Raw genomic sequence first — 27,395 nt, 5'->3', positions numbered from 1 at the left:
GAATGCTGAAGGTGAGATGGATAGATCGAATCACGAATGAAGAGATACTGAATCGAATTGGTGAGAGGAGATCGATTTGGCTAAATTTGACGAGAAGAAGAGATAGAATGATAGGACACATCTTAAGACACCCAGGACTTGTTCAGTTGGTTTTTGAAGGAAGTGTAGGTGGCAAGAACGGTAGGGGTAGACCAAGGTATGAATATGACAAACAGATTAGAGCAGATGTAGGATGCAATAGCTACGTAGAAATGAAAAGGTTAGCACAGGATAGGGTGGCATGGAGAGCTGCATCAAACCAGTCTATGGACTGATGACTCAAACAACAACAAGGCAAGGAAGAGGGAAGGAAGCGGCCGTGGCCTTAAGTTAGGTACCATCCCGGCATTCGCCTGGAGGAGAAGTGGGAAACCACGGAAAACCACTTCGAGGATGGCTGAGGTGGGAATCGAACCCACCTCTACTCAGTTGACCTCCCGAGGCTGAGTGGACCCCGTTCCAGCCCTCGTACCACTTTTCAAATTTTCGTGGCAGAGCCGGGAATCGAACCCGGGCCTCCGGGGGTGGCAGCTAATCACGCTAACCACTACACCACAGAGGCGGACAGTGCTAGTGCGAAGTGAAAAGTAAAAGTTATGAATTACGGACACTGAATTTGTGATTTTCTGCTTGGTTTAGATTGTGAAACTAGGGTTTTTTTCTTCTTGTGGTATTCTCTTTCCAGGGAATTGCTTGTTGTACTCATGTTGTTGTTATTGGGTCATTACCAATGTTTTTAACTTTACTTTATTATCACTTGTAATGTTAAACTAGCTGTGGTGTTAAACACTGGGAAATACTTCAGTTTTGTGTGAATTTATATATGATGATGATGGATTTAGAATTTTAAACTTAAACTAGTAGTATTTCTTGTAATATTTTCTTTCCGGGGATTTGCTTGTACTGTTGTTCTTGTAGGGCAATTAAGTTTTTAGCAGTACTTTATTAACATTGTAATGTTAAGCTAGTAATAAGCTCAACTTATAGTTCTGTAAAGGGGCTGCCTGGCCGAGGCGGTAAAGGCGTGTTCGGTTCGCCCGGAAGGACGTGGGTTCGAATCCCCGCCAGGAAATCGTAAAATTTAAGAAACGAGATTTCCACTTCCGGAAGTTCACTCAGCCTACATCAAAAATGAGTACCAGGTTAATTCCTGGGGGCAAGCGCCGAGGTTACGGATAGTGGAAGCCTTTACATTCCACCCCTCCAAGGGCCTTCATGGCCCGTACGGAGATGACTTTGCCTTGATTTCTTTATAATATTGTAAACCGTAGTGTTAAGCACTGTCCGACTCGTTGGCTGAATGGTCAGCGTACTGGCCTTCGGTTCCGAGGGTCCCGGGTTCGATTCCCGGCCGGGTCGGGGATTTTAATCGCTTCTGATTAATTCTTCTGGCTCGGGGACTGGGTGTATATGTCCGTCCCAACACTCTCCTCATCATATTCAGACAACATACTACACTACCAACCACCACAGAAACACGCAATAGTGCTTACATCCCTCCATAGAGGGTTGGCGTCAGGAAGGGCATCCGGCCGTAAAACAGGGCCAAATCCACATGTGCGACGCAGTTCGCACCCGCGACCCCACAGGTGTGGGAAAAGCGGCAGGAAAAGAAGAAGAAGAAGAAGTGTTAAGCACTGGAAATACTTAAGTTGTGTATTAAATTTTATACGATAATGCTGGATCTAGATTGTTATACTAGTGGTCTTTCTTGTATTTTTTCTCTGTGGAATTGCTAGTTGTGCTCCAGTTGATGTTGTTGGGTAGTTATGTTTTAAGTTTACTTGTACTTTACTTGTAGTGTTAAGCTGATAATAAGCTCAACCTATAGTATTGCAAGCCGTAGTGTTAAGTACTGGAAATACTTAAGTTGTGTGTGTGAATTCGTATATGATAATGCTGGATTTAGAACATTAGCTAGTAGTATTTCTTTTAACATTTGCTTTTCTTGGAATTGCTTGTTATACTCTTGTCGTTGTAGTTTTTATTTTGGGTAATTATGTCTTAACCTTAGTTTATTATAACTTGTAACGTTAAGCTAGTGGTAAGCTCAGCCTATAGTTTTGTAAGCCATAGTGTTAAGTACTGGAAATAATTAAGTTGTGTATGAAACTATATGTCCGCCTCTGTGGTGTAGTGGTTAGCGTGATTAGCTGCCACCCCCGGAGGCCCGGGTTCGATTCCCGGCTCTGCCACGAAATTTGAAATGTGGTACGAGGGCTGGAACGGGGTTCACTCAGCCTCGGGAGGTCAACTGAGTAGAGGTGGGTTCGATTCCCACCTCAGCCATCCTCGAAGTGGTTTTCCGTGGTTTCCCACTTTTCCTCCAGGCGAATGCCGGGATGGTACCTAACTTAAGGCCACGGCCGCTTCCTTCCCTCTTCCTTGCCTATCCCTTCCAATCTTCCCGTCCCTCCACAAGGCCCCTGTTCAGCATAGCAGGTGAGGCCGCCTGGGCGAAGTACTGGTCATACTCCCCAGTTGTATCCCCCGACCAAGAGTCTGAAGCTCCAGGACACTGCCCTTGAGGCGGTAGAGGTGGGATCCCTCGCGAAGTCCGAGGGAAAAACCGAACCTGGAGGGTAAACAGATGATGATGATGATGATGATGAAACTGTATATGATGCTGGATTTAGAATTATTACTTGTAATATATTTTTTCCATGGAATTGCTTTTCGTACTCGAGCTGTTGTAGTTGTTGTAATGTTAAGCTAGTAGTAAGTTCAATCTATAGTATTGTAATTTGTAGTGTTAAGTACTGGAAATACTTAGGTTGTGTGCGAATTTGTATATAATGACGCTGGATTTAAAACGTTAAATTAGTAGTATTTCTTGCTTGTTGTACTGTTGTTGTTGTTGTTGTTGTAGGGAAATTACGGTTTAACTTCACTTCATTGTCACTTATAATGTAGAGCTAGTAGTAAGTTCAACCTATTTTATCGTAAACCGTAGTGTTAAGCACTGCAAATACTTAAGTTGTGTGTGAATTTCTATGTGATGATGCTGGATTTAGAATGTTAAACTAGTAGAAATTTTTGTAATGTTTTCATTCCATATATTTGCTTGTTGTACTCTTGTTGTTTGCCTGTCTGTTGGTTTGTTCGCTTGTTTGTTTGCTTGTTTGTTTGTTTGTTTGTTTGTTTGTTTGTTGTTGGGTAATTATATTAAATTTACTTTATTATTACATTACTGTAAGTTACTATTTCCACCGGGATATTTCCCATTTGCAATGTATTTGTTTATAATAATATTTCACGCCAAAAGAGATCGAGCAAGTCAAGCAGTTGTGCTACCTGGGAAGTATAGTCACCCCTTGAGGGAGGAACTATAGAGGATAGAGGAAATAGAATACATAAGGCTAAAGGAGCATTTGCAATGCTGAGACCAATCTGGAAATCAAGGGAATTTAACACCTATACCAAACTACGCATCTTCAATACAAATGTCAAGTCAGTACTGCTCTATGGTTGTGCAACATGGAAGACTAAAAAACAACTGATTAGCAGACTTCTAACATTTGTGAACAGAAGTTTGAGGAATATCCTGAGGATATGTATGAGGATATAATGTACAGGATACAGTAGGTGTAAAGGAGGGATGGGAAGGAAATGGAGGAATTGTAGAAGACAGGTGGTCTAATGTTTAAAGGGGAAGGATATTGCAGGCTAAGGGCTCTGTTCAGGATCAGAATTCAGGACAGGTGTCTGAGAAATCGGTACGAGTCACTGCAGGTAGAACAACCGAGGGAAGATGAGGAACAGGGAACTGTTGCTGAGATGTGTGGAAGTAGGAGGAAGGGAAAAGGTAGGAAAGGGAAGTGTAGTGTAGTGGGAAGGAAAAGACAGGTGGAACAGGGTAATGGGAGGGGGAAAAGGGAGGAGGAGGTAGCATCTGCAGCAGTGAGAGAAGATAGGGCTGACCAGAAGGGGAGGGGATCAAATGAGGTGGGTAGGGTTGAGGCTCTGATCATGGGGGATTCCATCGTTAGATATGTGGGGAAAGTGTGTGGAGGAAAGGGAACCAGGTAGAGTGTTATCCAGGAATTAGGTTGAGGCAGATGTTGAGGAAAGTAGAAGAGAAGGAAGAGGGAAAGGAGAAGATGCTAGTGTTTCACGTTGGTACTAACAACGTAAGGCAAGCAGGTATAAGTACCAACATAGTTGGAGATGTGTGGGATCTGGTAAATGCAGCGCGGGTGAAGTTTAAGGAAGCGGAGATTGGTATCAGTGGAATACTGTGTAGGAGGGATACTGACTGGAAGGTGATTGGGGATTTAAATGAGACTATGGAGTGGGTTTGTGGGAAAATGGGAGTGGGATTTCTAGATCCTAATGGGTGGGTAGGAGACAGGGATCTGCGCTCAGATGGCCTTCACTTAAACCGCAACGGTACATATAAGCTAGGAAACTTGTTTAGAAGGGTTATAGGCAGGTACATTCAGGGAAACTGGGTGGCCTAGGGAGCGGTGTTAAGCGAACAGGGAACTGGAAATCAAGTAGGGATGACATAAAAATGTTAGTGCTCAACTGTAGAAACATTGTAAACAAAGGAATCAAATTAAGTAATTTAATAGATATATACTTACCAGATATTGTAATAGGAGTTGAAACATGGCTGAGAAATGATATAATGGATGCAGAAATTTTCTTACGGAACTGGAGTGTGTATCGTAGAGATAGTATAGGAATGATAGGAGGGGGAGTATTTATTCTGGTGAAAGAAGAATTTGTAAGCTACGAAAAAGTTAAGAATGAAAAACATGAAATTCTGGGTGTAAGGCTCATCTCTAAAGATAATAGGCAACTTGATGTCTTTGGAGTATACAGACAAGGGGAGGGTAGCGCTGACGCTGATACAGAGTTATTTGATAAGATAATCAGCTATGTTGGAAATGATATGGAAAGGAATGTGATAGTAGCAGGTGATTTCAATTTACCAAATGTCAATTGGGAAGGTAATGCAAACGACAGGAAGCATGAACAACAAATGGCAAATAAGTTAATATGGGAAGGGCAGCTGATTCAGAAAGTGATGGAACCGACTAGAGGGAAGAATATTTTGGATGTGTTGCTGATAAAACCAGATGAGGTCTATCGAGAAACCGAAGTAATAGATGGTATTAGTAATCTCGAAGCTGTTTTTGTCGTAATTAAAACTAAATGTGAAAGAAAAGAAGGTATTAAAATTAGGACAATTAGGCAGTAGCATATGGCTGATAAAACAGGCGTGAGGGAAATTTTAAAAGGTAACTATGATTGCTGGAAAATGGTAAATAAAAATGTAAACAGACTCTGGGTTGGGTTTAAAGCAATTGTTGAGGAATGTGGAAATAGCTTTTACCTTTAAGGAAGGTAAGGAATGGTAGAGATTCACTGTATTTTACAGAGAAGTAAAGAGACTAAGAAGGTGGTGCAGGTTGGAACAAAATAGAGTTAGAAATGGAAATTGAAGGAACTTACTAGGAAACTGAATCTAGCAAAGAAGCCAGCTAAGGATAACATGATGGTAAGCATAATTGGTGGTCATACAAATTTTAGTGAAAATGGAACGGTATGTATAGGTACATTAAGGCAGGAATAGGTTCCAAGAAGGATATTCCAGGAATCATTAACGAACAAGGGAAGTGTGTAAGTGAGGATCTTCAAAGGGCAGAAGTATTCAGTCAGCAGTATGTAAAGATTGTTGGTCGCAAGGATAATATCCAGATAGAGGACGTGACTAATACTAAAGAAGCATTCAAATTTACCTATGACAACAGTGACATTTACAGTAAGGTATACAAGTTGAAAACTAGAAAGGCAGCTGGAATTGATAAGGTTTAGGGGGATATACTAAAGACAATAGGTTGGGATATAGTACCATATCTGAAATACTTATTTGATTATTGTTCGGTTGAAGGGGCTATACCAAATGAATGTAGAGTTGCTATAGTAGCCCGTGTGTATAAAGGAAAGGGTGATAGACATAAAACTGAAAATTACAGGCCAGTCAGTTTGACATGCATTGCATGTAAGCTTTGGGAAAGCATTCTTTCTGATTATATTAGACATGTTTGCAAAATTAATAACTGGTTTGACAGGCAGTTTGGGTTGGAACAAAATAGAGTAGGATAGAGTAGCTTGTAGGATTTGTAGGATTTCAGCAAGCTATAGCAGATATCCACGATTCAAGAGGCCAAATGGACTGTATTGCCATTGACCTATCTAAGCCATTTGATAGGGTAGATCATGGAAGACTACTGGCAAAAATGAGTGCTATTGGACTAGAAAAAAGAGTGCCTGAATGGGATGCTATATTTCTAGAAAATAGAACTCAGGGAATTAGAGTAGGCGAAGATTTATCTGACCCTGTAATAATTAAGAGGGGAATTCCTCAATGCAGTATTATTGGACCTTTATGTTTTCTTATATATACATCAATGATATGTGTAAAGAAGTGGAATCAGAGATAAGGCTGTTTGCAGGTGATGTTATTCTGTAAAGAGTAATAAATAAGTTACAAGATTGTGAGCGGCTGCAGGGTGACCTCAATAGTGTTGTGAGATGGACGGTGGGCAATGGCATGATGATAAACGGGGTTAAAAGTCAGGTTGTGAGTTCCACAGAAAAGGTAAAGTCCTCTCAGTTTTAATTACTGCTTTGATGGGGTGAAAGTTCCTTTTGAGGATCATTGTAAGTACCTAGGTGTTAATATAAGAAAAGACCTTCATTGGGATAATCACATAAATATGATTGTTAATAAAAGGTACAGATCTCTGCACATGGTTATGAGTGTATTTAGGGGATGTAGTAAGGATGTAAAGGAAAGGGTATATAAGTTTCTGGTAAGACCCCAACTAGAGTATGGTTCCAGTGTATGGGACCCTCACCAGTATTACTTGATTCAAGAACTGGAAGCTATCCAAAGAAATGCAGCTCAATTTGTTATGGGTGATTTCCGACAAAAGAGTAGCGTTACAAAATTGATGCAAAGTTTGGGCTGGGAAGACATGGGAGAAAGGAGACGAGCTGCTGGATTTAGTGGTATGTTCCGTGCTGTCGGTGGAGAGATGGCGTAGGATGACATCAGTAGACGAATAAGTTTTAGTGGTGTCCTTAAAAGTAGGAATGATCACAATATGAAGATAAAGTTGGAATTCAAGAGGACAAATTGGGGCAAATATTCGTTTTTAGGAAGGGGTGTTAGGGATTGGAATAACGTACCAAGAGAGATGTTCAATAATTTTCCAATTTCTTCACGATCATTTAAGAAAAGGCTAGGAAAACAACAGATAGGGAATCTTCCACCTGGGCGACTGCCCTGAATGCAGATCAGTAGTGATTGTTTGATATGGTAATCTCCAGTGAAGAGCTATGGAGAAGAGCCCATCAAACACCCATTGATATTGAGATACGTCGTAGGAAATTGAAGAGGATCGGGCATACATTACGACGAGATAAAGACAACATAGCAAGACAAGCCCTGGAATGGAACCCACAAGGTAGCAGGAGAAGAGGCAGACCAAGGAACACATGGAGGAGGAGTGTAATAGCAGAAGGGATGGAGAAAGGAAGGAAGACCTAGATGGAGATCAGGACGATGGCGCAGAACAGAGTCCGTTGGCGGAAGTTCATTGATGCCCTATGCTCAACTTAGGAGATACAGGAACTAAGTCAAGAAGTAAGTCATAATTATACCAAAAGTCTTAACAAGGAATGCAGCGTGAATGGAGAGAAACTGTCAGAAATGTGTTAATAACAACAACAACAACAACAACAACAACAATAATAATAATAATAATAATAATAATAATAATAATAATAACATTAATAATGTTATTGTTTTCACGTCTCACTAAATACTTTTTGACGGTTTTCGGAGATTAGAAATGTGTGTTGCAAGGGAACTATACACACTAAATTGTTGGTGGCCATTCTATTGCTCTTTCCATCACCCGTATTGCTTCACTGATGCTATTATTCTTTATTCTATTTTCAATACCTAGCTTCAAAATTTCAATTATTTCCCCTCTATAAAATTTTGTCTCTATGTCCGTCTTTCCATCTATACTGTACCAACTGTTTCTGTACTTAGTCGCCTGTTGTTTTTCCTTTGATTTTCCTTCACTTCTCTGTAACCTATTAACAACTGGGAAATTATCTGTGAGATGCTGCCCAGTTCTTTGTCTTTATAGCAGTCTAGTGCCTCTCCAGATGTGATAGCTAGGTCGATAGTACCCTACGCCCTCACAAATCAACAAAATAAGTTAAATTTGCTGTTTCATCCTCTGCATTTTCTGTACTGCACACATTTCTAGTATTTTCTCTCCATTCATGTTGCATTCTTTATACCGACTTCTTCCTCAATCTATTCGTATTCCCTCCATTTCTCTATCGTATACTGGATTCTTCTCACCCACCCTTGCAATACACTTTCCTATTATACTTATCCTTGCTTCTTCATTCTTTAATTTGAACTGATCTATTTTCCAATGAAGTCATCAAAGAAAAATTTCTTTGCATAGGATGATCCCCCTAGATGGCTATAGCAGAATCCTATGATTAATTCTCTCTTTCCTTCTTTTCCTTTAAGTATCTTCACTCATACTTCTTCACTGAGGTCTGATTCCATTCGTTCCGTTTACCTAGTGCTTCCTTAACATACACAGATATCCCTAGCGGATACTTTCCCGCACTCTTGGTACTTTCCTCTGTGCAAATGAATCGTGTTTTTCCTAATTGTATGATACAACCACATTGGGAGCTAATTATTTTGTCCTCTACACCCCTGTCGTTACTCGTCCTCCTGATCCATTTCTTACCCCAAATGTCTTTCAAATTTAATGATATCCTCCTTCCCTTTTTACGCTATCATCCATTCGGTAAATTGCTTCCCCTGCTGCTGCTGCTGCTGTTACAGTTGGTCTGTACTGCTGATGTTCCGGGGTCACCTTCCACGCATATAATCACTCCGACTTCCACCTGCAGCAGTAATTTCTGCACGGTCACCACCCGTTCACTTTCTTGTCGAGAAAGCGCCCTTCTCATTCATTGCTGACGCATCAGACTCTTAAAATTTTCTGTAACTGCTTTGCTGACTACGTTCTGCCCATGGAATCTCCTAATACTGTTAATCTGTTTCCGCGGTTAAATGCTTTGAGACTACGAGTTTCGCGCTTTACCTAAGAGAAAGCATAGCATTCTCAGGTCTCATTACATCCGAATCCAGTTCTCTCCTGATCCATATTTTAGTACATTTCAAGTTCCTCGGATTTTCCAATACTTATTGAGCTTTAAGTCTCAACCTTTACAGGTCTCCTTCCCATACACTTTCATACCCTAAAGTCCTTGTCATTGCCACCCTTACTACAATCCACTTTTACAATCTCCCTGATCAGCGAGGTTACTTTGTTTATCATATCGAAATTCTCCTTATTAGCTTCTTCTAGCCCATATATTATGATATTTCTCCTCATATATTCTCTGACTCGTGACTAGTCCTTTAATTCTAGTCTCTTAATCATTTCTTCTAAATCCAGTACCCAATTCTTTATTTCCCCTAAATCAAACATTTTGATTCAAGCTCACATTTATGTCCATCAGTTTCGACTGTAAGTAGCTTTTCATATCCTTTTATCTCCTTACTCGGTTCTAATAATCTTCCCCTAGATTTATCTTCTTGGAACACTTCTTGATGACCTCCTTGAGCTTTTCGATGTACTCCCAAGGTAGTCCAGGGCCGGGATTCAGTTCAACGCCTCCAATCACTAAGGGAACCATCACCACCACTGATGTAAGCACTACTTGCACTACATTAAATGGACTGTTCACATCTTGGATTTACTTGTTCTTTATCTTACAATGCCACCTCCTAATGACGCACCCTTATTGTCCAATAGATACTCCAATATTACGGTAGTTGACACACTCGCTATTACCACTTCACGTTCCTTTATCTCGCCAGTTGGATTATAACTCTAACATTTGAAACCTTTCAGGAAATCACTTTTAAAGTCTTGCACTTGCTAGAAATAATGAATTACTTGGCTCCCACAATGGTTACCTATTTAATTTATTTTTATTTTATTTAATCATTGTAATGCAATACAGTGTAATATATATTGCACCCTTTCAAAACAGTTACCGCATGAGTTGGGGTTCGGAGGCGTTCTTCGATACTTACGAAATGGGTTTTCTCTTCTCAGAGTCGCAGTGCATTCGCACGTCAGCTTCATGGGGGCAAGAAAGATTTAACTACTGCTAAGTCTACCAAATAAAACGTAATGTTCTCTTTTCCTATTATTTATTAACAACATGTAAGTAAAAAAATTAAAAAATCCTGGAATTACATAAAGAAAATTATGACAACAACATTTTGAACTTTCATGTTTGAGGCTTCCAGTAATCCTAAATTGATGATTTGAATATAATGAATGTTAGGTTACAAGTTGATAGCATACATTTAAAAAATATTTCCAGGTTGTTGGTGATTTTCTGAATTTATAAATGTCAATGAACATTGGCCTAAATGATTTATCCTCATTCTTGATTGTACATCACACAGGAGCCGTGATCGAGTTAGTCAGTAATTAGACTCATAATTGAATATGGAAACAAATTATATTTGAAGAGTAATTAATTATTAAATTAATTAAATTTTAAAACTCGATCCATACAACTGAGTTACAATTTTTAATTCCAAACATCTGACGATTATCCTCAAAAGTGTTCACTTTCTGTGTTCCTGGTGACCCAATATTTAATTGTTTAACTGAATAATTAAAAACATATTGAGACATAGTTAGAAATTAATTACATAATTAGGCAGAAAATTGACTTGAAATTTGTTCGAATGTCAAGGACGTGAGCCTTAATCAATAATAACAGAAATAAACAAAGTTTAATTGAATGAATTGATTAAAAATGAATAAAAATAATTAATCCTCGACTCACAATTATTTGTAATGACATTATAACGTTATTCTAGAATGCCTGATTTGAGTAAGTGAATACACTATTATCTGAGTTAATAGTCAGCCCAACAGCACAAAATATAATCTAAATTCAACTAATCCATTATTTATACTACAATACAAAAGCAGGTTATTTTTCTAATTAGCTTAACTTTTAAATCTGTGTCAGTTTACACCAAATCATTACAATTACTCCTTAGAGAGGACATTCAAACATAGATATACAACTATATTTCACATCACTCCGTCAAGTGGGCGCACTATTGATACCGGTACTTTAAATTCACAATTACACATTCATGAATGTGAACGAGTTGTGAACTAGTGTCTATAACTTCCACATGACACAACAACTTTCTACTACAGGTTCATACTGTTCACAATTTACAAACAAAGTCAATAAATTCACCACCCGAACTTATGTTAGATCCTCAGATTTAATTGCCATGTTGCAGCGAATTCTCAAAGAGAAGGAATGAATACATTATCACCACCTGAGGTGGAGATTAGGATCCACAAAACTGCTGTAGCAATCTCTCCCAATATTATTTGAGGCTCGAAATATGCCTCGTAATTAAATTTATTCAAAATGGACTCCGGGCGCTGGATGGAATCTTTTCTCATCTGATTTTTACATGTTATTTAACATGGCTATCACTTAATTACATTCTTGGTGATCTGTTACTATCATCACTGACCTCTTGTAATTTGCTTCACACATTTTCCATTTGACAAAGCAATATTATTTACCTCTTACTCAGTGATCTTGTAAATATTAATTCATCCAACATCCATCTTCCAATTCTCTATTGTCGTAGTTACAAACAATGATCAAATACGCTTGTCAAAACTACGGTCCTCAATCTCTCAGCTGTCAACCCCGACACTAAATCTTAATTTAAACGAACTGTACGTGATCTCCTCGGATAAACTCCTAAATACAAATAACACACTAGCTTGGTGCGTACACGAAAAATATAAACTCAAATTTTTAACAAAGGAAATGTAACTGAACTGTACAAAGGAAAAGAACATGATTATCGTGGATAAAACTCACGCAATGACCTCAAAAAACTTGAAAAGATACATAGAAAAATTCTCTTCAGCAATGGTCACTAGTGGCGAGTTCCTCGTCTCCTACTTATATTATTATTCCCTTAAAAGTCAGGTGGTTTTAATTAATTAAGATTTTTCTTTCACAAGAACACCTGGTGACTAAATGAATTATTTTCACCTAGGCGTGAGTTCATAACAAAGGCACATTGACATTTTATTCTTAGTTCGAACTCATGTACTTTTAAAACTTTTTTGTGGACTAATTTTGAGCTATGGATACCTGTGCTCGGATAGGTGATATTTTAATATACGCGTAAACTGAGAATCTACTCCTCACGATGCATCTGTCGTTATAAACTATTACAGTGTTCTGATCATGTATGTATGTATGTTGGGTATTTAGCCCGAAGGCTGGTTTGATCCTCTACAGCTCCACCAACAGCTGTCATAAATAACATAGGTGTCACTGGAGAGGCATACTATGGAAATGAAGAGTGAGGTAGTTTCCCGTTGCTTTCCTCACTGAGCCAAATGCTGCTATTACATCAGTCTGCCTAGCCCACTGAAATACATGCACCAACCGATGCTATGAGCGATATTTTCACACCATTCATAACAGGGACTGGTTGCATAAGGAACGGTATTACTAGAATCGCTCATACCTCGGTCACTTTCATATTGTCAAAGCCAAGGATGAGACTGAGACAGGTCAATGAAAGTAACAAATTTATTCTAGCCCATACCAGAAGACTTAGTGCACTGTAAACACTACATCCTGCCAGCAAAGGCATGTTCTGATCATACCAATCCAAATCTACCAAAATGTTATAACTGATGCGTAACGTCACTTCAAAAATTTATTTTTCTAAAAACACAATGCTATAAAAATCGTAATTGTTCACAAAACAAACTATAGTCTCAACATAGACCCTACTTCATTACTAACATCGTTATTTGACTACGCTATTTTAATAATCGTCATGATTACCCGCAATGTTGGAGGCTTACGGCAGGCTGTTGCATAACGTAATATTCTCTTTATTCGTCCCTTTTATCGCTAATTAAGGATATTTACTGTCATTATACATTACACTCTACATTGGAGGTACTTCACAACATAGCAGCTATTCATACTCCTCAAAAATTCGTCGCGAAAATCATTCCTCTCCCTAAATTGGAGACATTAATCGTCGCATAAATACATCGCTTACCAGTGGAAAACAGGCTCACTTCCGTAGCTATCATTTACATCTGTTCATCTCCATTACAATCATGATTGGGACATACACATGTAAATATTCATCACCAACTTATTTTCCTGCTCGGAAATTCCGTTCTACATCTCATTATAAAATTGTGGCGTCTTTCATCTCAACAAGCTGAGTCAACTCCTGACGTAAAATTAAATAACATTATCTCATATTAATTAAACACAACTCATTTTCAACATACATTATTTTCATCATCTCGCTAAATGCATCCAACAATTGCAGAGCAATAATAAATTCTCAAGCGTGTGGACTGTATTATTATTATTATTAGTCACCATTTATTTTAAACTATAATTATTCTGAAATAATATAACCATTATTTTCCTTATCCAAATCACTCGTTTAGCAACATTAAATCATTAACATGTAAACTTTTGAAATCAGCCAATCGGATTGATTTTACCAAGAACAAACATGTCCGCCATTTATATTATTAATTAAGATTGTGCACTGAGTCGTCTATATTGGGTCGATCCTTAATTTGTCTGTGTGCATCAAGCTAAACATCCACTGACTTTGAAAAATTCCATGACTTAGGAGAATCATCTTGCAGGGAAATAGGCTCCTTCTACCACCTACACATAAAATACTAGACACATATTTGCACTAAGAGCTGAGACTGAGACCGTAACTAAGCCACTGAACATATGAAGCCACGTTTGATTGGCCACTCACCTAGGGAGGCTTGCTCACGTCTTCATTGTCAACCATTGACCACCCTCATAATGAGGTCTACTCTTGCATGACAGGTAATCCCAATGGACTATATTGGTTTTACCTATACAACACACACAGTGAACGCTTAACATAACTGTTACACATCACTTACAACACTGGCTTTATTTTTTATATAAAACTAACATACATATGCATTTTTGCACATATAATTTTACAAATTCAGTTAAGACTGGTAAACAGAATTGAGCAGGCTAGTCGAAGCCTCGATAACACAGTGCGGCCGGTCGACCTACCCGACAGTCATAAGTGTCGTTACACTCTCGGTTAGTGGGTCACCAACCCAACTCCATACCCTATGCCACGATATATACGGCCCTTTACAGTGACAAATAAACAAATCAGTCTGTGGAAGCTACCAATTATGCAATCTTAACCACATCGCAGGCAATTTGCGGTATAATGTACTTGCGTGGGATTCGAACCTTTAAGCACTGTCCACTATTACATCTCCCACCACACCCTTGCCATGTGAGGTATTGCGAGGCTCAACAAGCAGAGCGCAGTTCCCAGCCTATATAATACCTGGTCATGGTCTGTGTGTGCACCTCCTGTTATAAGATACGCGTTCTTCGTATCTGTGCTCGTTTTGCGAGTTCGTTCGGGGTACCCATAATGAATTAATAGTGGCACTCATGATTCCTGCTGTCTTCTAGTCCTTAACAACGCATCTCGTTATATTACCGCGGTTTAAGGAGAGGGGCCGATGTATTTCAGAATCCAGAATTGCAGGTTGCAGTAAAAGCAGCGGGATGCATACAACTAGAGTGCAAGGGGCTGGTCACACCGAAACAGATGGGTCATATGGCGACCACGGGATTGGAAAGGACTACGAGAGTGAAGGAAGCGACCAAGTCCTTAATTAAGGCACAGCCCCGGCATTTGCCTGATGTGAAAATGGGAAACCATCTTCAGGGCTGCTGTCAGTGGGGCTGGAACCTACTATCTTCCTTTACATAAAAAGAACCAGTTTATTGCTGAGGGAATATTATGAAGTGGGGTTACTATCAAAGCCAGTTTTCTGCTGACATGATACAGGAAACTCATGGAAGAGTATGTCCTTTGAACAGTGAATCCTAAAACTTCCGGCGACAAAAGGAGAGTAAAATATATGTCACGATGTATTTAATCATTCAACTACCAGTGGACGTACATTTTATTCAAGACAAAAGTCAATTGGATTAACGAATATGCTATTGAGGCAACCGTTTCAATTACAGTACTCTGAAAATGAACAATTTGTTCCAAACACTAATCATAAAATTTAAAGCTGAAGCAATAACCAAAAATCGCACAGGTTTTACAACCACGGAAGGAGACTTAAAATGACTGGATTCATTGGAAAATGAAGTATGTCTGAGAAAAAAAAAATCATAAGGATATTTTCTTAAGTGGTAACAGAGCAGAGGGTTTGAGGATAACCTTCAACGGCAGATCTTTTAAAACGTCTTGTGAAATTCAACGAGGATTCTTTAGAAATATTTTTCAGAAGTAAGGTCGCTTGGTTTACAGAATGAGAATCCAACAGTGTGCATATTTTTACGGTTGACTAAAATGTTTTCTCAGTACAGTCCTTTAATTATACCAAAATTCGTAGATTATGAGTCACTGCAGAATGAATATAAACCTTATATTACTTTCTATGACTTCAAACGTGTTTTCGAGTTTATGAAGAGTCGTCATCAATAGATAATTTAAAGAGTAAACTGGGCAGTGTAGTTAGTCAGCGTTCATGGGACTGTGATAAAATAATACAATATGTTTACATGATGGCTAAAGTAGTTGAATTCATAATTTATTATATAAGATAATTTGTCACGAAACACTTCAATGTTTGTAGAGTGCTTGGTATGTACGGAGATTTGGGATATACGAGGGCTATTTTTTCAACCTCCGATCGGTCGTGAAATTAGAACCACAGTGAGAATCCGACGAAGCGTTGTGCAGATGTGTTGCGCAGTGTCTCTAGTATGCTCGTCAACGGCATCACGACACACTTGTCAGTTCTGAGCGCGTAGTGAGCTCGTAAACATGCCTACGGCAATAGAATCTCCCGCCAAGTGTGAAGTGCACGCTGTCATTCGATTTCCAATCTCACTTTCCTTAAACATTCCCAACACACCCACATAATCTCTGACACAACAATTTCTCACAAAATCTTCAAACCCTGAATGACCATAGAATTTAGCACCCTTCCTATGAATCCCCTTAAGCACAAAATATGACCTACAATTCGCTTCAAACAACACTTTACGAACCACGGCCATAGTTAACTCACGCTTATCAAACATACCTACTTCAATTACCTGAATCTCATTCGCGCAGCTCTTAGCACACGTACCATCACTCACGCTCACCCTATTACTGAAATCATTACCATAATTCACTTCCAGGCCCCCATCATTACTACTTAATGCCCCAACAATTAATTCATCTTTACCACCTTCCATATTGGCTCCTACTTTCACTACCTTCATACCAACAACACTGCTACTATCAACTCTCTTACCAGAAGTTTAATTAATCTCAAAGTCACCATTTTAACACATAATCGACCTAACCTTAATCTTCTCACGTACACTTAAATGAACAAAAACGTCATCATTCTGACGTATACTCCGTAAACACTCTTCACTCACTGAACAACCTGCATCACCTTCACGAAAAACTTCACTTTCAATTTCCGAAACTTCCACAAGATTACCGATCGTCGTAATGCTATTAACGTCACCACTAGCACAAAGTAAGTCATCCGACACATCTTCCTTGATTTCATCACGCCCCCTATTCTCAAAATCTCTCTGATCATCGGTTTCCCTCCCCACATTATAAATTGTCTACCTTAACACTTTACACTTCTTATCTATCTTACTGGACAATTGTTTACTCATTGAATTTAACTCCTTACTCTGGTTATCAATCTTACAGGATAACTCATCAAATAGCGAATGAAGCGTGCAGAGAATTGAAGCCTCCCCTTGAACCGTTTCCTTAACAACCCCTGCACACTGAGTTTGAGTCGGTTTACTAGATTCCTCACCTATCGTTGCCAATTGATTAGCCATTTCGCTACTCTCACTTAAGAGGCGGCCGGAGCTGGAACGGCCGGCCACCAGCTCAGTAGTTGTTGTAACATGGGTCAAAAGTTTGTAAGAGTTTTTATAAGGAAACGGAACAAGGTAAAATTATTTTGTTTTTATAGCGCACGGTCGTCTGTGATACACTTTTCATTAGTGCAAAAACATTTCAAAAAGAAATGCAAATATAGTTATAAAATGGTAATTAAAATAACGAATCTCCATATGAAATTGAGCTCTGAACCGCGGTTTTCCTAAACTTGTTTTAAGTCAAGATGGTGTTCAAATTGGAAGCAAACTATACCGTAGCGAAGTTTATATTTTTCTCTAAGGGGCTACTTTAACATACTTCAAAATTAGGGATTCTTTATATATTTAATCGTGATTTTAATAAAGCTCTGCTTATTGACTTACGAGTGTCGGCCGAATTCTAGTGCTGGTAGTTCAGCCAGTTTCCGTCAGATGCCGCAGCGCCTTGTCCTTGAAGAGGGATGATGACAGATTAGCTCTTACCCACGCAGGGATGTGGTGAGCGAGATCTTCAGCTGCTATCAGTCGCTTCCTCACCCTTGCTTCATAACAAGAGGCAGTGGACACGCTGACAATACTTTGTTACTCGCTAGTTGTGGTATGACATTTCAATAGCACGTTATATTTTGTCGTGTTTTATTATGCCGTATCTTTTTACCGAGTGCAATGGAATGGCAAAATGCTTGATTTGTAATAAGACATTAAATTATATTAAAAATATTAACACTGGGCGAGCTGGCCGTGCGGTTAGAGGCGCGCGGCTGTGAGCTTGCATCCCGGAGATAGTGGGTTTGAATACCACTGTCGTCAGCCCTGAAGATGGTTTTACGTGGTTTCCCATTTTCACATCAGGCAAATGCTGGAGCTGTACCTTAATTAAGGCCGCGGCCGCTTCCTTCCAACTCATAGGCCTTTCCTATCCAATCGTCGCCATAAGACATATCTGTGTCGGTGCGACGTAAAACCACTAGCAAAAAAAAATAACATTCATCGACATTATTCTTTAAAACACGCCGAAGAATATGACAAATATGTTGGTGAAGAACACCATGAAATTGCGAATGAACTTAGAAGAGCTGCCTTATCTGAGGTAGGTGTTATCCGACTTAATTGAATTATCTTTGTAATATTAGTGACGCAATGATGTTTACTATTCAAACTAAGACAATTAACTTATTTTTATTGGTAATTGTAGGTCGGAGGTGAATAGGTTGGAGGTGAATCGTCAGTTCGAATAAGCTACAACATATCTCACTAAAAGAATGGCTAAATGGCGTAACGTTACAGAAAGAGATGTAGTAATGGTTGAGAATCCGCATACTGAACAGTAGTTGCTACTAATGTTTCTGTATTATCTCTGTGTGTGTACATTTATAAAGCTATTTTAAGGTTTAGTAGAATAAGAATAAATTGCTATAAATATATGCTGTTCCTCTTTCAGTTGTAGCCTATTACAATATGGGCAGCGGCGGTTCTAGATACTTAAAACCCGAGCTCCATAGCTGCAGTCGCTAAAGTGCGGCTAGTATCCAGTATTCGGGAGATAGCAGGTTCGAACCCCACGGTCGGCAGCCCTGAAGATGGTTTTCCGTAGTTTCCCGTTTTTAGACCAAGCAAATGCTGGGGCTGTACCTTAATTGAATCGATTATTTCAGAAACAAGTCAAGCGCCAAATCTGTCATTTTTGGGAAAATAAAAGAAACTGTCTAGCATCAGACAATATGTTACGGTAGGCAGGCCCCGATTTACGAATGGGCGGACTGGGCATTTGCCCAGGGCGCCAGTTTTTGAGGGCGGCAGATCGAGTAATTATGGCCTGCGTGAATTACGTCTTAAATTCATTACATTCAAATTACTTTTACATTCCACAAATTATTCCAATTATTTTATTAGACTATATAGAACACTTTAAACTATTCTAACTTTAAAACCTGAATTTAATCTATATATTTAAATTTTATGAAGAAAACGTCCAATTATTTTATTAGACTATATAAAACACTTTAAACTATTCTAACTTTAAAACCTGAATTTAATCTATATACTTACATTTTATGAAGAAAACGTGTCTTATTTCTAAAATTATTTACTTACATACAAACTATCAAACTGAACCAACGGCTTTTTAAATAACAATAAAAACAGCCTCATTCTTATTTGGCTGTTATCTTTATTTGGCTTGATAACTTTAATTATGAGAATTAACTGTATTTGCATAATGTGCTGTTTAAAACTCGTAATCTTGAAAACTGTAATAATTAATTATTTTTTAGAACGAGCAGAGGGGCGGGCGGCTAAATATTGTTTGCCCAGGGCGTTAACTACTTGAAATCGGGGCCTGACGGTAGGGGTTTTAATATTTTAGCTTGAAAGTATTATATCTCTTAATAATTTCTATCTAAGGAAAAATATGCTGTGCTTATTAACTTTGCCATAAAAAACCGGAACAAATTTCCACTTAACTGGTTTCTGAAATAAACGAGTGTTGCAAACATATTTTTATGGGATGATTCTTGAATTTTGAAGGGATTTTGTCATAAACTCCATATTTGTTAAAAAAAACATATTTTAATAGGTTTAGACTGTATTGCTGATACAAAAGGATGAAATCAGCAATGCCTGCTCATCATGACAGGAGGTAATCAATCCGCATAAACAAACTCCACAGCACATTCTGTCTCTGTCTCTGCAGTAGGCCATTGTAAAATGCTGTCATAAAAGTATTCATATTCCACCAGGTAAGGTTTTAAGGCATTTAGTTCACGTATCTTCTTGATATTGATGGGCACCTAAAACAATAACAAAGAATAATGTAGGGCTCAGACCAGGTACTTCCTTGTCTGAGTAAGAAATATAACCTTCTCCTTTTACCCTTGCATTCCGAATAATATTACGCGTGTGAGTTTGTTTGTCTACCACTCCTCGTTTCCTTTTTAGATACAGGTTCGTCTTCTGATTTACTTTTGCTACAGTAGTGGCTTTACGTCGCACCGACACAGATAGGTCTTATGGCGACGACGGGATAGGAAAGGCCTGGGAGTTGGAAGGAAGCGTCCGTGGTCTTAATTAAGTTACAGCCCCAGCATTTTCCTGGTGTGAAAATGGGAAACCACGGAAAACCATCTTCAGGGCTGCCGACAGTGGGATTCTAACCCACTTCTGAATTTTCAGACATATCACTTCTTCTTCTTAATCTGTTTACCCTCCAGTGTCGGTTTTTCCCTCGGACTCAGCGAGGGATCCCACCTCTACCGCCTCAAGGGCAGTGTCCTGGAGTTTCAGACTTTGGGTCGGGGGATACAACTGGGGAGAATGACCAGTACCTCGCCCAGGTGGCCTCACCTGCTATGCTCAACAGGGGCCTTGTGGAGGGTTGGGAAGATTGGATGGGTCAGGCAAGGAAGAGGGAAGGAAGCGGCCGTGGCCTTAAGTTAGGTACCATCCCGGTATTTGCCTGGAGGGGAAGTGGGAAACCACGGAAAACCACTTCTAGGATGACTGAGGTGGGAATCGAACCCACCTCTACTCAGTTGACCTCTCGAGGCTGAGTGGACCCCGTTCCAGCCCTCGTACCACTTTTTCAAATTTCGTGGCAGAGCCGGGAATCGAACCCGGACCTCTGGGGGTGGCTGCTAATCACACCAACCACTACACCACAGAGGTGAGGCATATTACTAAGAATATAAAAATCAGTGCACTGAACAAAAGAAACACTTTTTGAATCAGTTGTTCACAAAACTAGGAACATGCGATTCCAGAAACACAACAATGACAACAAAAACAGATGAACAGCTGGTTATTCTGGATTCAGAACAGCAGCGCCAACCGGAAAGGTACCAGCAGTTTATCGCAGAAACCAGCCAAGCGGTATCACTTAATTGGTTTCTGAACTAAATACGAAATTCAACGTAATGCCTGACTATTATAGGACGACGTTTCTTGACTGGTTTCAGCACCAAAATGTGCGTATAACTCATTTTTCTATTTTTTGGCACTTGACTGCTTTCTGAAATAATCGATTCAATTAAGGCCACGGCCGCCTCCTTCCCACTCCTAGCCCTTTCCTGCCCCATCGTCGCCATAAGACCTATCTGTGTCTGTGCGACGTAAAGCAACTAGCAAAGAAAAAAAAAAGAGATGTCACTTGAAGAAGAAGGATGTATGAAAGTGAGAAGCCCGGCACAAGTAAGTGGAAATAAAGCTAGGTCTCAGCTAAGGCCTCTGTGGTAGCCAACCCAGACTCCCAAGTTCAGAGCCTATGGGGCCCGCTTTAGTCGCCTCTTACGACAGGCAGGGGATACTGTGGGTGTTATTCTACTACCCCCACCTACAGAGGGAAGTTGCAGTGCCCCTCAGCTGTTGCGTTCTTTACCAGCACAGTTTCCGAGTTTCATAACGGGTAGGTATACAAAACCGTCGTTTACAGTCCTTGTATTTGTCGGAAATTGGGTTATCCAACGTAACTGGAATAACTCACAGGTCAGATAGGTCATTCCGGTGAGCAGCGTTGCTATTGGCTAAAGCGCCTGACGTCACCGAGAGCGAGAATGAAGTGGTATATTTTTGAGCTTAGTAGTTACTCTAATTACACTCCACTCAAGTCATGAAATACAGAACTAATGGATATTTAGATGCTGTAACATTTATTATTTAAAACTTATACGAAAACATACGACTTCAAATCCGTCTTTGTAAAGACAAAGAGACTATCACAACGGCTCGAAGGATGGAACGCAGACCTTCTGCCCCTTGGCAGGTTCGATCCTGGCTCAGGACGGTGGTATTGGAAGGTCGACACGTTAAAGAACTCTTGCGGGACAACATTCTGGCACCTCTGTGTCTCCGAAAACAAGTTATTTTATCGAATTCAAATTTTAAAACAATATGCAATGGGATGTTTTATACATTGTTTATATATTTCAGAACTGTTTATTTCCAAGAGGAAAAAACTGTTATAAATTTGTAAGGCTCTTTTTTTTACTCAGGGTTGTTGGAAAATTCCGTTCTTGGTCGCGTTATAATATTTATCGTATGTCCAAAGTATCACTGTGTGACTAAATAAATCGTAAATGAATTAACTTCTGTTATATCAGTTTGTATTTTCATTGGATAGAATTATACGAATTATGTATCACTGACTGGCCGGTACAGGGAAAGACGTGAGGCGGGGACGGGATTGATGCTCTACTTCATTTCAACATCGGAAACAGTGTCCGGCGTGCTGGCCTTTGGTCACAGGGGTACCGGGTTCGATTCCCGGCAGGGTTGGGAATTTTAACCATAATTGGTTAATTTCTCTGGCATGGGGGCTGGGTGTATGTGTCGCCTCCATCATCATTTCAACCTCATCACGACGCGCAGGTCGCCTACGGGAGTCAAATCAAAAGACCTTGGCGAGCCGAATTTGTCTTCGGACACTCCCGGCACTAAAAGCCATACGCCATTTCATTCATATTTGTCGGAAACAGTACCTTATTTTGACTGTTTTGCTCAGCACTAACCCATGCTCAATAATTTCCTGGAATGTTTCGCATTCCGTACAAATGTCAACACCATCAGCTCCTTGCAAGTACTGTATCACAACTTCCTGGTGACAGACTATATGACGCTGGAGGGTGAGAGGGGTATCGCTCGCTCGGCCTTGGCCTGTCTTACTGCCATCTATGCACCCGCGATGTAACTACCAGTGGAGTTAGCTGTCGACAGCAACGAGGCTAGTGGCGATATTTTGAAATAAAATGTGAATCTAGAACTCACTCCGGCCGCCTCTTAAATTGGATAGACTCGATGTGGTGGAATTCATTTGACCTCTCTCATCCTGTTTCCTGGTACCAAAAACTTTAACAACATCTCTATTCCTCAGTTTTATAATACTAGACTCGCTAAAACGTTTCTTCATACTCCAAAATACATCATGTACATATAAAAAAATTCACTGACGTAGTTTTTAGAATTGCATCCACACCTGACAAGTGTACGTACCTACGCTTATAAGCTTAACTGATGTACCAATCGTTCAGCCTCTTGTTGGACAGCCAATTGTCAATTATAAATTAAAAATGAATAACCATTGCCCCATTGTTGGGTGACAATTGAAATATTATTAAAAATTATAAAATATTAACAAAATACTTAATCGCCTCACGCTGCGCAAAAAGTTGTAACATATAAATAAGACATCTGAATAAATAAAATAACTTAAATAACTTAATAAAATAATTAGAATTAATAAAAATCGTCACCAGAAGACCTGTCTGTGTAGGTGCGACGTAGAGCAACTAAGAAAAGACCTCTTATATTCACACCGTTAGAAACCGAGTCAAACCATCGTCGTCTTGGACTCCATCTACTCCATAACAGAGTCCATTATTCTCCTGGGTAGTCTATTTCCTCCATTCTCCTCACATAACCCCACCACCGAAGCTGGTTTATGCATACAGCTTCATCCATCGAGTTCATTCCTAACTTAGCCTTTATCTCATAATTCCAAGTATCCTCCTGCCACTGTTCCCACCTATTTGTACCAGCGATCATTCTCGCTACTTTCATGTCTGCTACTTCTAACTTATGAATAAGATATTCAGAGTCCACCCAGCTTTCGCTCCAGTAAAGCAGAGTTGGTCTGAAAACGGACCGATGTAAAGATAGTTTCATCTGGGAGCTGACTTCCTTCTTACAGAATACTGTTGATCGCACCAGCGAGCTCACTGCATTAGCTTTACGACACCTTGATTCAATCTCACTTACAATACTACCATCCTGGCAGAACACGCATCCTAAATACTTTAAATTATCTACCTGTTTTAGCTTTGTATCCCCAATCTCGCATTAATTTCTCTTGGATTTCTTACCTACTGACATCAATTTAGTCTTTGAAAGGCTAATTTTCAAACCACACTCATTGCATCTATTTTCAAGTTCCAAGATATTAGACTGCAGGCTTTTGACACAATCTGCCATTAAGACCAAGTCTTCAGCGTAGGCCAGACTGCTTACTACATTTCTACCTAACTGCATCCCTTTTTGCTACTTTATACCTTTCACCAGATGATATTTGTAAACTATGAACAGCAAAGGTGAAAGATTACAGCCTTGTCTAACCCCTATAACTACATTGAACCAAGAACTCATTCTACCATCAATTCTCACTGCAGCTCAATGTTGTCAACATAGATGCATTTGATTGATTTTAATAATCTACTTTTAATCCCATAGTCCCCCAGTACGGCGAACATCTTTTCCCTCTGTACTCTGTCATGTGCCTTCTCTAGATCTACGAAACATAAACGTAACTATCTGTTCCCCTCGTAGCATTTTTTAATTACCAGGCGTATAATAATAATAATAATAATAATAATAATAATAATAATAATAATAATAATAATAATAATAATAATAATAATAATAATAATAATATTAATAATAATAAAAAATTAATATTTGTTCCGTCTACTTATCAAATGTTATATTGTAATGATGCTATTATAATGATGTTCTTCATCTGACGATAGCTGTATGGAATAACGACTTAAGAAAGACGTTTGATTTGCAGACTATAACGCAAAGAATATGCACTTTTGCTTGACTTTTTGTCACAAATACAATATAAATATCATCCACATTGATATTTCAAGGATTTGGTATTCCTGAATGATGTGAAATTTGAAGAATATGCAAAGACACACTTTGAACATCAATATTTCAGAATCATGTTTTTGCAGTTAAGTCGTTATTCCACCCAGTTCCTCAATTTCTGCTGTATTTTGACACACATACACATGTTTGTTGAAAAAAGTACGGTACAAGACATAATATTCAAAGTAGAGTCGTTTGGAAGCTACAGCCTTTTCTCACCGTTCGAGTAACAAATAGATTTTGCAGTAGAAAAATGCATTTCTTTTGAGACGATCCGATCCAGTCATCGAACCATTTTTGGATATCCGCGAAAGAACAGAAGTAAAACAAAAGTAATGTATATTCGTGTTCTTGGTGCGGTTCTCTTCACGTATACCCCCAATGGAGGTAAACTGCATTCATCACTTTAACTAAATATCAGCCCTTCTGTCAATCTTACATTTCTGGTGGTGGCAGGTATCAAACCCGGGCCTCCGACATCGCCAGCCAATAGCGCTAATCGTTACATTACGGAGGCGGAGAGACAGGGAGAGATCTATTTCCTCCACAAGCTTGACGATATGCTGTCTAGCATTATCGTGGAGAATGATAACCCTGTCATGTATTGCAGGCGTTTGTCACTGAGTGCACTTTTCAAATGGCGTAATTGTCTTCGGTATCTTTCAGTATTGATGGTTTCACCGCCAGTCATTACTCGATGGAAAAATTGATTTCCGGTTTTTCTTTCCAGCAGTGGGTCACGAATGGTAGAACGTTGTGCAATGTTGCTTTACCGCAATTCAAGTCTGACCGATTTTCCTAGTTTTTGGATCATTCCTATTGCTTTTCAACGTTTGCTAATTGTTTACTTATCGACATGTGGTGTTTCGGAAACGATCTAGTCTTTTCATAATTCATATTTATGACTTATTTTACTAGGAAGTGCATAACTTTGCCATGTTACTTCAGAAATATATTTGCGATTTTTTTGAAAACTTTGCATTTACTTGGCTTCATATATGCGCAATATGTTATCTACTGTAAAAGACATTTCCCGTATTTTCCTCAACCTCACTAAAAAGTTCACTGTACATTTTCTGATATTAACTTAGTAATTTAATAAAGTAGATCCCATAATGACGTCAGAGTAAAACACTCATACTTACCTAAACGTAGGAGGAGGATTACCCTCGGCGAAACACGGTAAAACCACGGCTTGATCCTTGCGAATTTGGAGAACTGTTTGCTTGTCCAGAGGTCTGGGGGCTGTGGTCACTCCTGAATCTGTGGATAAAAAGAGAGTTTCATTGAACTTGGAATCAGCTCTGTAAGCAAGAGTATGAAGTACTTGAGATTTTAAATATGTTCTTTTATACCTGAAAATTGTATTCGGATGTCAGAAGTATGAAAATATTTTTAAGTGCAAATGGATGTTCCCAGTCATGAACAGCTTCTAGTAGCGTACATCTGTAAAGCTGCACCTCAAATTATAGCAACAATATTCTTCTTTTTCTGCCACTTTTCCCACACTGGTTGGATCACGGGTGCGAACTGTGTCACACATGTGGATATGGCCAGGTTTTATGGCCAGATGTCCTTTCTGACGCCAGCCATATGTGGAGGGATTTATTCACTACTGCGTGTTTCTGTGTTGTTTGGAAGTGTGACATGTTGTGTGTATATGAAGAAGAATGTGTTTGGACAAACACAAACACCTTGTCTATGAACCGTGGAAAATAGCCATACACAGATCAAATCTCTAGCTCTCGGTCGGGAATTAAATGCGGAGCCCTGTGAACAAAAGGCCAGTAGGCTGATCATTCAGCTAAGGAATTCTACATGGGTAATGCATACTGTTAAGAAATAAGGCAATCAGTGGAAATACAAATATCCAGCATTAAGGGAGTATTTCCCACTAAATCGAAATTAATAGTAACATGGTACGCAAAACAAAGAATAGAACTGTCACCGATAGTGTGAAGCTTTGCACAACGTTTGTGAGCCTCAGTCAGCTCGCCTGACGACTGGTCAGTATTTCAAGTTATTATTTTTTTTTTTGCTATTTGTTTTACGTCGCACCCACACAGATATATCTTATGGCGACGATGGGATAGGAAAAGCCTAGGAATGGGAAGGAAACGGCCGCGGCCTTAATTAAGGTACAGCTCCACCATTTGCCTGGTGTAAAAATGGGCAACCACGGAAAACCATCTTCAGGGCTGCCGACAGTGGGGTTCGAACCCACTATCTCCAGGATGTAAGCTCACAGCTTCGCACCCCTAACCGCACGGCCAACTCGCCCGGGATTTCAAGTTTCTTGGCAGGAAAATTATGAATAAGGGCCGAGAGGATTAGTCGTAGCGCGCTCACGACACCTTGTAATCTGCAGGCCTTCGGGCAGAGCAGCGGTCGCTTAGTAGGCCATGGCCCTTCGGTGCTGATGCACCATGGTGTTTGGTTTGGTTTTTATCAGGAAAAAAGTAAATCATGTACTTACCGGCAAGAGTACCGCCATTTACTAAATAATTGGGTATTTCTCTGCCTGTGATAAAATGACTAATCATGTCCTACGATTGCATTGTTGGATGCGCTTGTGAACGGTTGGCTGTTGAGAGAGCTCT

General features: G+C 39.4%; 1 protein-coding gene across 1 annotated transcript in view; it reads right to left on the bottom strand.

Annotated features, from left to right (window-relative positions):
* Positions 1-27,395, bottom strand: part of LOC136862916 (cell adhesion molecule Dscam2) — a 476,298-nt gene that overhangs the window by 430,968 nt on the left and 17,935 nt on the right. The window contains exon 2 of the mRNA XM_067139195.2: positions 25,941-26,058. Coding sequence (XP_066995296.2) covers positions 25,941-26,058 — 118 coding nt within the window. The remainder of the gene's footprint in view (positions 1-25,940; positions 26,059-27,395) is intronic.

The sequence above is a fragment of the Anabrus simplex genome, chromosome 2, assembly GCF_040414725.1.
Source record: "Anabrus simplex isolate iqAnaSimp1 chromosome 2, ASM4041472v1, whole genome shotgun sequence".
NCBI lineage: Eukaryota > Metazoa > Arthropoda > Insecta > Orthoptera > Tettigoniidae > Anabrus > Anabrus simplex.
This window is presented reverse-complemented; position numbering and strand designations above follow the sequence as displayed.